We start from the raw sequence: 12677 nt of genomic DNA on the forward strand, positions 1-12677 counted from the left end.
CAGGCCGGGCCGGGCTGGGAACACGCACCACTGGTTTGGTGCGAGGAGCAGGAACAGGCCGGACTGGGCTTGCGACACACACCACTGGCTTGGTGCGAGGAGGAAGAACGGGCCGTACCGAACTGTGGAGGCGGACTGGAGGTCTGAAGCGGAGAGCTGGCACAACCCATCCTGGCTGGATGCCTACTTCCGCACAGTATGTGTGAGGCATTAGCACAGGACGCACAGGGCTGTGCACGCGCACTGGCGATACAGTATGTAGAACCGGCGCAGGATATGCGGGACCGAGGAGGCGTACTGGAGACCAGGAGCGTTGAGCCGGCACACCCCGTCCTGGCTGGATGCCCATCTTCGCACGGCACGTGCGTGGTGCTAGCACAGGACGTACAGGACTGTGCCGGCACACTGGCGACACAGTACGTAGCTCCGCATAACACGGAGCCTGCCCAGTCACACGCTTCCTCGCGTGAGTACGGGGAGTTGGCTCTGCTCTAACACTAGGCTCTGCCAACCACCCTTTTAGCCCCCCAAAAAAAAATTATTGGGGCTGTCTCTCGGGCTTCTTCCTCGGCCAGCGCCTTCTGCGTTGCCGCTGCTCCTCTCTATACCGGGCCTCCACTGTCTCCTCCCAAGGACGGCGATCCATCCCGGCCTGAATCTCCTCCCATGTCCAGGATCCCTTTCCTTCCAGGATCTCCTCCCATGTCCAGGCTGTCTGCTCCTGGACACGCTGCTTGGTCCGTGTTTGGTGGGATCTTCTGTCACGTTCGTTCATAGACGGGTCAGACCAAGGCGCAGCGTGATATGCATACATGTTTATTTAACGAATAAACACAACGACAAAACAATAAACCAACGACACGTGACGTCCTAAGGTACACACAACAAACCTCACACGGAACAAGATCCCACAACACCTAATTGCCAATAGGCTGCCTAAGTATGCTCCCCAATCAGAGACAACGAGCGACAGCTGCCTCTGATTGGGAAACACACCCGGCCAAACATAGAACTACAAAACATAGATCACAAACATAGAAAATACAACATAGAAAATCACACCCTGACTCAACAAATAAGAGTCCCCAGAGTCAGGGTTGTGACACAAGCCCTGTGTTTCTGACCTTATAGCTTGGACAGGTTCAGTGCCAAGATGACAGATGTGATTGGAGTTAAAGCACATGTTCTGTGATTAATTATTTCACGTGTGTAATGTATGGAGCGGGCTGCTCCTCAATCCTTTTTTTTAAAAGGGGGTAGATCATCTTTAATATTGCAGATAGATTGTGGGTTCTATCAATGTATTTGTTTGCATCATTTTCAATATATATTTTTTTATTCTTTATTATTTTCCCCTAACCATTCCACCCTTCCCTAATTGGAGTAAACTAATGGACAACAATACTTAGACTTCTACTTCCAGCTTATACATATACATTTTACGGGCATGCTACATTGTACCTTAGCTATCCCTCTTCCTTAGACCCACCCGTCAGCTACCTTCAACCCCTCCCATCTATCCCCTCCCATCTACCTCTAGATTTGATTTCTACTTGCCATATATTTTTCAACTGTGCTGTGACGTTTCACAAAAGTTCTGAACCTTTCTATTCTCATAGTTTGAGGCTGCTCCTCAATCTTATCTCATCAACACTATTGAGCCATTCTCTTAGATTGCAATTATGGTAATTTAGTTATATGTTTACTATTGGTCCTGTAAACAAAGACAGTTATTGTATTTGATACTATAGTATGTCTCTTTAACAATATAAACCAACATAGGGTGTTTTATACGATAAAATCCAGGGTGATACCATGTTTCAAAACATAATAACAACTCTACACACTTAAATAAACGTTTATTGAAAGTAAATAAAAATGCAACCAAGAATAAAATCTAATTCCCTCAGGACCAGGCAGACAATTTGTGAAAGCACATCTGTATAGCTCTTTTTTGGAATGTATTGAATCTTTCAACAACATTTTTATCACATTTACTAATTTTATCTACTTAAATCCCTTTAAAACATAGCTACCTGAAGAGACCAATCTGCATGTTCACTCAAAGATTAAATATAGCAGTATATATATATTTTTTAACGTTTTTGGAAACCCGTTTATAATGTTGTTTTTCACAACGTTTTTTATTATATAATTTCCAGCCGTCTCTGACAGCATCAACAAAATTCCAACAATATTCAAGAAAAAGACTCCTCTTCCTTTGATCTACCAGTTGAATACTGTACATTGTATGAGGTTTCAGTCCTGCTAAGCACATTATAAGACACAGTCCATAGACCTGATTACCTTAATAAGAAACCTCTGCCAGGATTTTTCTAAACTGACCTTCACATACTAATAGGATTGATAGTAAGACAGGGATTGCTAACTTCAGCCTAATTCCCTTCATAAGGAGCTCCCCACAGGGCACAAACATCAATTCAACGTCTATTCTACGTTGGTTCGAAGTAATTCAATTTAAATGTAATGGAAACAACATTGATTCAACCAGTGTGTGCCCAGTGGGTCCTTTCCTGGAGTCTTTCTCTTTATTAAACTAATGAATGCAAGTGAACACAGCAGCAGACAATAGAATCTTGGAGACTATTATTTCATTACGAAATAGAAAAGAATACCCATAACTCTAGAGTACGGAACAGTTATTTGAGTGGGAAGAAAAGCCCAGGTGACTCATGGACAAACAGGTCATCCACCACAATATGCGGTACTTCAATGTGTATGCCAATGTTGTCTAGTACACAAAGAGCCCAGGTCTGGCAGGAGAGTTGGGTTTGTAAACAGTAAAGCTTTGAACAGTCTTATAGAATTAAGAAGAATGATTTTGTCAGAAAGCTATTGATTCTTCTCCTTCAGTTTGTCCTTTATTTTCTGGGGCTCATCAAACTGAATCAACCGTAGGATGTCCTTGTTGTCCATCACTCCTTGAATGAATTCCCTCTCTGCAATCTTGTCTGGAAAGGAAACATAGAAATTGTCATTACTGAATCAACATTATTATGGTTGTTTATTTAATGTGTCTAATTGTGCAAAACTCAGAAGTAGTCTCTCATGCCAGAAGTTCTCGTCATAACACATTTAGAAAATTCTTCACAATCAAAATTACCATCTTCTTTCTTTCCAAAAAAGTCCCAGACTTTGTCTGCTCTCTTATCTGGTGTGTTCTCATCTTCAGGCAGGTCCTTTTGGTCTTCTTCGGGGATCATGTTAAATATTGACTGTAAAGCAATCAAACAATAAGGAAAAACATGTCACTTTCTAATGTAGATTAAATACTGAATACAGTACATGTACTATATAGCACAGTTCATGAAATGCAGACTACATAAAGATTGTTCTCCCATCATATTTTTACGGGATGACTGAATACGTAGAATATTAAACAATTCACCTAATCATTTCACAAATGTATGAAATATGCCAAATAAAAAATAATATATGTTCTGCTTTTAATTTGATTAATCTTTTTGTACTTTTTGGTTGTAACTAAGATTTGTTTATGTCCATTTTGTATACTGAGTGGTTCAGTAACCACCACCACCACTGTTTCTTCACACTAGAGGCAGAGAAACGGTTTGTTTTTGTACCTTAACAATCTCTTGGATCTCGTTTTTGCTGATGGTGCCGTTTCCATCCACGTCGTAGAGGGCGAAGGCCCACTCTAGCTTCTGCAGGGTCTTGCCTCCGGAGGTAAGGTGCAGGGCCACAATGTACTCCTTAAAGTCCAGTTGACCATCTGCATTGGTGTCAAAGCTCCTAAAGACATGCCGCGCGTACTCAGTAGGGTCTGCATTGGGGAAGAAGCTGGCATAGATGCCCTCAAATTGCTCCTTGGTGATCCTGCCTGTGGGACATTCTTTGAGGAAGGACTGGTACCAGACACACAGCTCAGCCTCGTTGTACTTAGTATTGGACTTCAGGTCCTCCAGAAGTTCCTTCGACAGTGCCCCACTCTTAGAATTCCCCATGCTGCGAAGACACACTGGTGAAGGGATGATATTGTTCTCTTTCTTGTTTTGTGTGTACTACCTCTCTCACCTGACTTGGAGGAAACCTCCTGTTGGCTCCTTCCTGCCTTGGTCTGGCTTTCTTTTTCACCCTGATCACTTCACAATGTGCTGAATAGGATTATGGTCATCGCTACTTAAATACCAGACAAGCTGTCTTGAAGATAAAGAGGCTAACTACGTCAGACGAGTTTGACATATTTTCTAGGGTCTAATGAGGCAGTAGTGTGTACATCATACAGGCACAATGACATCAAGCTTTGCACAATACCGCTCAATACAGTTTAAGATTAGCCAAGGATTAGATTGAGATTTCTGGATATAATATGTCCATTGTTGCCAAAGTAATGACGTTACATGATTTCCATTAAAATAATACTAATACTACCGTCTTATTTCACCTATTGCAGTTGACACTAAAGCAATGGCCAAGATTGCTATAAGGTACAGTATCTCTGTTCACTGACTTAATGGTTTGTGGTAAACAAGATATGTGAATGAGCAGGGTGAAAGGTGTGCAAAGTTCAGCCCACCTCTAGAGCAGGGTATTCGTGTCTGTAAAGCAGCTCTGGGCTGTCCCTGTAGCTAGCATAGGGAGATGAGATGAATTGTCTCTCCATTGTAACAGTCTCATGGCAGATTACTGGGCCATCTGCTGTTTTAGTCATTGGACCTCAATTAATTCAGTTATTGAGCTGAGTAAGTGCTGTGCTGTGAGAGTGATGGCTTTCCTCTGACAGCTCTGTTACAGCATCAAACACTCATCTACTAGAGCTGGCTAATGCTCAGTGTAATTAGAAAAGTTGGCTAATTTGGAACAAATTAATGAGTATGATTCATGTTTCCACAGAGTCTTTGCCCATATTGACACCCATATTAGATGACCCTGCTCAGACCATGTCAACATTGCCATGTTTTCACTCTGTGTCATTGACAGATGTCTAGTTTTTTACGTAGCGTTGTAAAGCAAGTCTTAATTTTTATTTCAGTATTGGTTACGGAAGGCAGTGATTTAAACAAGGAAACCTTGTTATACAGTATGTACCAGTTGAATAAGTTACTGTAGTGCAGATAGAAAAACCTTCTTACTGTTGATCACCGTGGGCTTGAAGGGGTCAATGAGTGTCAATTGGTTTTCTGCCTTGGCACAATTCCCCAGATAACTCTTAAAGCTGCTTTTAACTTTTCACCTAAACATGTACACAGTGCTGATTGTACTTATGCCTACTCAGTGGTCACCATAATTCACAATCCAGGAGTTTAATCACATGACCCTTTGTTGAACTCAACTATCCCCAGTAGCAAGGTTCACATCCACTGTAAATGGCTCAATTGGGTAAACTTATCCTGATATGTCTGTGACCTGCAACTACAGCTTATGAGTGCGACCCCAGTCATGTGGGTCATCAGCAGGTCTTTACAGTAACATGAATGGCCAGACATGTGACCGGTATGTCAATGTTATTGTCCATCCCAGTAATGCTAACTGAAACAGAGTGGATGGGTTCAAGACTCACAGTTCATGACTGGTTGTTTTGTATATCACCTCCCTACTGTTATTTTATTTTACTGCTGCTCTTTAATTATTTGCTATTTTTTATTTTTTACTGATCTATTTTTTACTTAACACTTTTTTTTCTTTTCTTAAAAACTGCATTGTTGGTTAAGGGCTTGTAAGTAAGCATTTCACTGTAAGGTCTACACCTGTTGTATTCGGCGCATGTGGCAAATAAAATGTGATTTGATTTAATTTGATTTGACAGCATCGTTGGTTGATGAACTGTCGGGACCAGATTTTCTGTACATATTTGGGTGATTGATTAGAAATCCAGAAATATTATTTGAATGATCAATAATATGAATGCCTATGTATACCATCTTCAAGTAAATTGTCATCGCTGGCAATGGTATTAACAGCATCAAAACTGTAAATGATACTGAGACAATTAGCATTATGTGTGTTATGGTGTTAGTAGTATGTTTTGTAGGTACCAGGCTAAGATGTCAGTGTGCTGAGCTCAGCTCAAGGTATTGGTGTTGCCCTCTTGTTATAAGAGAGTGAAGTCTAAGCAACCTGTTTACAGTACTGTACATCTGATCATCTATAAGACACAATGGGGGAAATGGTGTTGGTGTTAATAGAAAATGTCAGCATCTTTATAACTACTTTAAACCGTACCTAAATAACTTTCAGGGTCTTTTTGTTGGGGTGGTGTGTGTGAGTGTGTTATAAGTTTAACTGCATCTCATTATAGTTTTGGCAGCCCCAGCAGAACTCATATCAGCTTAGGTCTTGATCTAATGTGCACCTAGTTAACCCAACTGGCATAGAGGGAGTGAAGCTAGTGCAACCAGCTTATGTCTGACGTGATGGCAGTGTGACACATGGGACACAAACATATAACTGCTGAGCACAATGTTCAGCCACATGGATTCCTTAACTCATATTTAGAGACAGCCCACAAGACGAGAATGTTATGTACTGAACATTTTCATTGATAAAGCACTCAAAGCACTCCTATGCCATCAATCTGGAATTTCTCTAATCATATGTCAAGTTAACCCAATCACCAGTATCTCAAATATATATACGCAGCATTAAGAAATGCTACTGTAAAAAAAAATATATGTTGGTGGGAAATTAGATTGATGTTTTAGTCATTACTAGTGTTTAGCTCTTTATGATGGTCAGGATATAATATGTTGAGTTCCAGTTATAATCATTTCCTGAGAATTTACAGGATAAGAAAGAAGTGGACATCCAAATTGGTCCAAATGGTTACTTGCATATTACATGCTTACCCAAATCATATTACATGCTTACCCAAATCAAAAATAAACTCCACAAACAGGTCCTGCAGGTAAGGCATTATATAACAGGTTGACGCTCATTTCCTTCTGGATACAACAGAGGATCACTGATATTTTCCATCAAGCTTTATGTTCGACCAGCACCTGTTCTGTCCACGCTATGCAGGGGTCTGTGCCCAGAACTCTCATTAGACTCTGGGCATTATTACTCATTCCATGGAGGGCCAAGTGTCTGCGGGTTTTCACTCCTACTTGATTGATCAATGAAGTTCACTGATTAGTTAGGAACTCCCTTCACCTCACTAGGTCTTAAATGGACACAAATAGGACATTTGGAAAGGAAATAACAAAACCAGCAGACTCGGCCCTCCATGGAATGAGTTTAACACCCCTGACAAAGGCCTTTGTGCATCCTGCTTTTGTGATTGCTGCATTATATATACAGTTGAAGTTGGAAGTTTACATACACTTAGGTTGGCGTCATTAAAACTAGTTTTTCAACCACTCCACACATTTCTTGTTAACAAACTATAGTTTTGGCAAGTCGGTTAGGACATCTACTTTGTGCATGACACGTAATTTTTCCAACAATTGTTTACAGACAGATTATTTCACTTATAATTCACTGTATCACAATTCCAGTGGGTCAGAAGTTGACATACACTAAGTTGACTCTGCCTTTAAACAGCTTGGAAAATTCCAGAAAATGATGTCATGGCTTTAGAAGCTTCTGATATGCTAATTGACATAATTTGAGTCAATTGGAGGTGTACCTGTGAATGTATTTCAAGGCCTAACTTCAAACTCAGTGCCTCTTTGCTTGACATCATGGGAAAATGAAAAGAAATCAGCCAAGACCTCAGAGATTAATTTTTTACCTCCACAAGTCTGGTTCATCCTTGGGAGCAATTTCCAAACACCACGTTCATCTGTACAAACAATAGTACGCAAGTATAAACACCATGGGACCACGCAGCTGTCATACCGCTCAGGAAGGAGACGCGTTCTGTCTCCTAGAGATGAACGTACTTTGGTGCGAAAAGTGCAAATCAATCCCTGAACAACAGCAAAGGACCTTGTGAAGATGCTGGAGGAAACAGGTACAAAAGTATCTATATCCACAGTAAAACGTGTCCTATATCGACACAACCTGAAAGGCCGCTCAGCAAGGAAGAAGCCACTGCTCAAAAACCGCCATAAAAAAGCCAGACTACGGTTTGCAACTGCACATGGGGACAAAGATCGTACTTTTTGGAGAAATGTCCTCTGGTCTGATGAAACAAAAATTAGGACTGTTTGGCCATAATGACCATCGTTATGTTTGGAAGAAAAGGGGGGTGCTTGCAAGCCAAAGAATACCATCCCAACCGTGAAGCACGGGGGTGGCAGCATCATGCTGTGGGGGTGCATTGCTGCAGGAGGGACTGGTGCACTTCACAAAATAGATGGCATCATGAGGAAGGAAAATTATGTGGATATATTGAAGCAACATCTCAAGACATCAGTCAGGAAGTTAAAGCTTGGTCGCAAATGGGTCTCCAAAATGGACAATGACCCCAAGCATACTTCCAAAGTTGTGGCAAAAGTTGTGGTTGTGGAAGGCTACCCGAAACGTTTGACCCAAGTTAAACAATTTAAAGGCAATGCTACCAAAATACTAATTGAGTGTATGTAAACTTCTGACCCACTGGGAATGTGATGAAAGAAATAAAAGCTGAAAGAAATCATTCTCTCTACTATTATTCTGACATTTCACATTCTTAAAATTAAGTAGTGATCCTAACTGACCTAAGACAGGGAATTTTTACTAGGATTAAATGTCAGGAATTGTGAAAAACTGAGTTTAAATGTCTTTTGCTAAGGTGTATGTAAACTTCCGACTTCAACTGTATGACATCAATATAATCAATGTCAATGAAGCCTTAACAACACATTGAGTAATGTTGCCTATACAGCCTCAGGACATAGCAGCCTACCATCATGATGCAAAAAGGGACATTCCTTAGATTGGCATCTAAACTCTCACAAGTACATCAGGTCCAAATGTATTCTTATTTTATGTATTCTTACTTTATGTTCGCTTGCTTCTGTACAGCCCAGTGTATGCATGTTTCTCATGACATCCAGGAGCCGGGACAACAGCTGAGCGTGCTGACAAATTCAGAGCAGTGTGTACCTACATGGGGTTGAACAAGGTCAGTGTACTCATCCATCAATTGTGCTCAGTTTGCCTGGCAAACATAAAATGACTCAGATTGAGGATAATCCAGATTTTTGCTGAAATACCTTTGTAAACTTTGAGTTTTAAGGTTGCATGTTTCATTTACTGCTGGTTATTTTTTATTCAAACATGACAATACAGGTATAATTGAGAGGGGAAATCATGTTAATTTTTGATTGGTTGTTATATAAGAATAGGAGGAGTTGGAAGTAGATAGTTATTGGTGAATGTTTTTCAGCACTACTGTGAAGCCAGGTGAAGATATAGACTTTGGGCATTTGGCAAGTGTACATTCCAAAATGATATATCAAAATCAACTCAAATAACAGTATGGACTCAAAGTAATTGGGTCATAAGCATATCATTGCACATAATACTTTACATCAACTAAAATGGCCCCATAATCAAGGGTAGACTATATTTCCAAGGGAAAATATTACCCAACCCTCAACGTACTACAGAATTGAAAGATGACCACAAGAATACAAAGGAAAATTGCTCACTCATTTGAAAGTAACGTTTTGGTATTTGTGCTTTTTTGAGGCGAATAGCACCTGGAAGGCAATATAGCAACATGTGGATTATGATTACAGAATTTATGACAAAACATTGTTGTGCTGCAATCATACAGTGGGGAAAAAAAGTATTTAGTCAGCCACCAATTGTGCAAGTTCTCCCACTTAAAAAGATGAGAGAGGCCTGTAATTTTCATCATAGGTACACGTCAACTATGACAGACAAAATGAGGAAAAAAATTCCAGAAAATCACATTGTAGGATTTTTAATGAATTTATTGGCATATGATGGTGGAAAATAAGTATTTGGTCAATAACAAAAGTTTCTCAATACTTTGTTATAAACCCTTTGTTGGCAATGACACAGGTCAAACGTTTTCTGTAAGTCTTCACAAGGTTTTCACACACTGTTGCTGGTATTTTGGCCCATTCCTCCATGCAGATCTCCTCTAGAGCAGTGATGTTTTGGGGCTGTCGCTGGGCAACACAGACTTTCACCTCCCTCCAAAGATTTTCTATGGGGTTGAGATCTGGAGACTGGCTAGGCCACTCCAGGACCTTGAAATGCTTCTTACGAAGCCACTCCTTCGTTGCCCGGGCGGTGTGTTTGGGATCATTGTCATGCTGAAAGACCCAGCCACGTTTCATCTTCAATGCCCTTGCTGATGGAAGGAGGGTTTCACTCAAAATCTCACGATACATGGCCCCATTCATTCTTTCCTTTACACGGATCAGTCGTCCTGGTCCCTTTGCAGAAAAAACAGCCCCAAAGCATGATGTTTCCAACCCCATGCTTCACAGTAGGTATGGTGTTCTTTGGATGCAACTCAGCATTCTTTGTCCTCCAAACATGACGAGTTGAGTTTTTACCCAAAAAGTTATATTTTGGTTTCATCTGACCATATGACATTCTCCCAATCCTCTTCTGGATCATCCAAATGCACTTCAGACGGGCCTGGACATGTACTGGCTTAAGCAGGGGGACACGTCTCGCACTGCAGGATTTGAGTCCCTGGCGGCGTAGTGTGTTACTGATGGTTGGCTTTGTTACTTTGGTCCCAGCTCTCTGCAGGTCATTCACTAGGTCCCCCTGTGTGGTTCTGGGATTCTTGCTCACCGTTCTTGTGATCATTTTGACCCCACGGGGTGAGATCTTGCGTGGAGCCCCAGATCGAGGGAGATTATCAGTGGTCTTGTATGTCTTCCATTTCCTAATAATTGCTCCCACAGTTGATTTCTTCAAACCAAGCTGCTTACCTATTGCAGATTCAGTCTTCCCAGCCTGGTGCAGGTCTACAATTTTGTTTTTGGTGTCCTTTGACAGCTCTTTGGTCTTGGCCATTGTGAAGTTTGGAGTGTGACTGTTTGAGGTTGTGGACAGGTGTATTTTATACTGATAACAAGTTCAAACAGGTGCCATTAATACAGGTAACGAGTGGAGGACAGAGGAGCCTCTGAAAGAAGAAGTTACAGGTCTGTGAGAGCCAGAAATCTTGCTTGTTTGTAGGTGACCAAATACTTATTTTCCACCATAATTTGCAAATAAATTCATTAAAAATCCTACAATGGGATTTTCTGGATTTTTTTTCCTCAATTTGTCTGTCATAGTTGACGTGTACCTATGATGAATATTACAGGCCTCTCTCATCTTTTTAAGTGGGAGAACTTGCACAATTGGTGGCTGACTAAATACTTTTTTTCCCCACTGTATACTCTCAGCTCTCTGGGTTTGCCTTACTTTCCAATAGTAGGTGTCCAATATTATGTCAGTTTCATTCCCCTGTCAACCCCACCATTTGAATGTCCAGAGGCATCTCTGTCAAACACTGTGACCTATTTTCTGTTTGATCTATTAAGTGACACTGCCCCATTAAGTCACAAGAGAGTACATTTCAGTCTTGGTATTACATAAGATGTAATATCATTACTAAGCATTATCATGGTAGTTCCACAGTGTACTGTACAACCTCTGCCATGAGGAATTCATTCCTCATTCCCTGTTCCAACAATCCTGCTGGGTCCTTTGTTTTTATGGTCCGTTCTCCCAACATCTGTCATCTCTTAAGCCTATTTCCCAAAGAAGTTTGCCTACATTTGCATGTAACATCCTGCATAAGCCAATCACCAGGCTATCAAATAGGAACAGATTTACTTTGCATGCGCACATGTTGATGCTTGATCTGCAGCCTCATGCAATAATGTGTGTTTCACAATCTAAAGTCACTGTCACATTTTGAGTTGATCTGACCTTTATGATGGCGAGTAGAGTATGATGAAAATATACCCTGAGTGTACAAAACTAATAATGAGTTGTACCCCCTTTTGCCCTCAGAACAGCCTCAATCTGTCAGGGCATGGACTCTACAAGGTGTCGAAAGCGTTCCACAGGGATGATGGCCCATGTTGACTCCAATGACAACCACAGTTGTGTCAAGTTGGCTGGATGTTCTTTGGGTGGTGGACCATTCTTGATACACACGGGAAACTGTTGAGAGTGAAAAACCCAACAGCGTTGCAGTTCTTGACACATTCAAACCGGTGTGCCTGACACATACTACCATACCCTGTTCAAAGGCAGTTAAATATTTTGTCTTGCCCAGTCAACCTCTGAATGGCACACATACCCAATCCATGTCTCAATTGTCTCAGGGCTTTAAAATTATTCTTTAACATGTCTCCTCCCCTTCATCTACACTGTTCGAAGTGGATTTAACCGGTGACATCAATTAGGAATCATAGCTTTCACCTGGATTCACCTGGTCAGTCTATGTCATGGAAAGAGCAGGTGTCCTTAATGTTTTGTACACTCACTGTAGTTTGTGAAAACATGCATCAGTAATGCCCAACTATGCCAGAACATGTCCAGTCCAACATTGGCATTGGCGAGAGCCTTGTTCCAGATTAAAGAATAAGCCCAAAGTAATCTTTTTTATTACTATGCTCAAAGAAACAGGCTAGGTTTAGATATGACAATAAAACAGAGGCCAAGCATATAATTTGTCCTGTGTAATAAATTATGCATTTGGTGAGTGGGTGGAGAAAGATGGGAGCGAAAAAGAGACCACAGCAAGCAGAAGAGAAGAGAGAGAGTTCAAATAAACAAGG

The 12677-nt window shown here is 41.1% G+C and overlaps 1 protein-coding gene across 1 annotated transcript; it reads right to left on the minus strand.

The window, feature by feature from the left end:
• Window positions 1-1848: 1848 nt before the first annotated feature.
• LOC121556806 (recoverin-like) lies at window positions 1849-4150 on the minus strand. Its single transcript, XM_041870713.2, has 3 exons — window positions 3606-4150; window positions 3125-3236; window positions 1849-2972 (listed from the first exon to the last, which is right to left on the minus strand). Exons 1-3 carry the CDS (start codon window positions 3984-3986, stop codon window positions 2854-2856), a joined length of 612 nt encoding a protein of 203 aa, XP_041726647.1. The 5' UTR covers window positions 3987-4150; the 3' UTR covers window positions 1849-2853.
• Between the last annotated feature and the right edge of the window lie 8527 nt (window positions 4151-12677).

Source organism: Coregonus clupeaformis, unplaced genomic scaffold (genome assembly GCF_020615455.1).
Source record: "Coregonus clupeaformis isolate EN_2021a unplaced genomic scaffold, ASM2061545v1 scaf0688, whole genome shotgun sequence".
Taxonomy (NCBI): domain Eukaryota; kingdom Metazoa; phylum Chordata; class Actinopteri; order Salmoniformes; family Salmonidae; genus Coregonus; species Coregonus clupeaformis.

What these genes read in the sequence shown, in the direction of transcription:
- LOC121556806 (XM_041870713.2), bottom strand. Translation starts at nt 3,986, where the DNA reads ATGGGGAATTCTAAGAGTGGGGCACTGTCGAAGGAACTTCTGGAGGAC. An exon ending in AGATCCAAGAGATTGTTAAG is followed by an intron (nt 3,237 to 3,605) that starts GTACAAAAACAA and finishes ATTGCTTTACAG; the next exon opens with TCAATATTTAACATGATCCC. An exon ending in TTTTGGAAAGAAAGAAGATG is followed by an intron (nt 2,973 to 3,124) that starts GTAATTTTGATT and finishes TTTCCTTTCCAG; the next exon opens with ACAAGATTGCAGAGAGGGAA.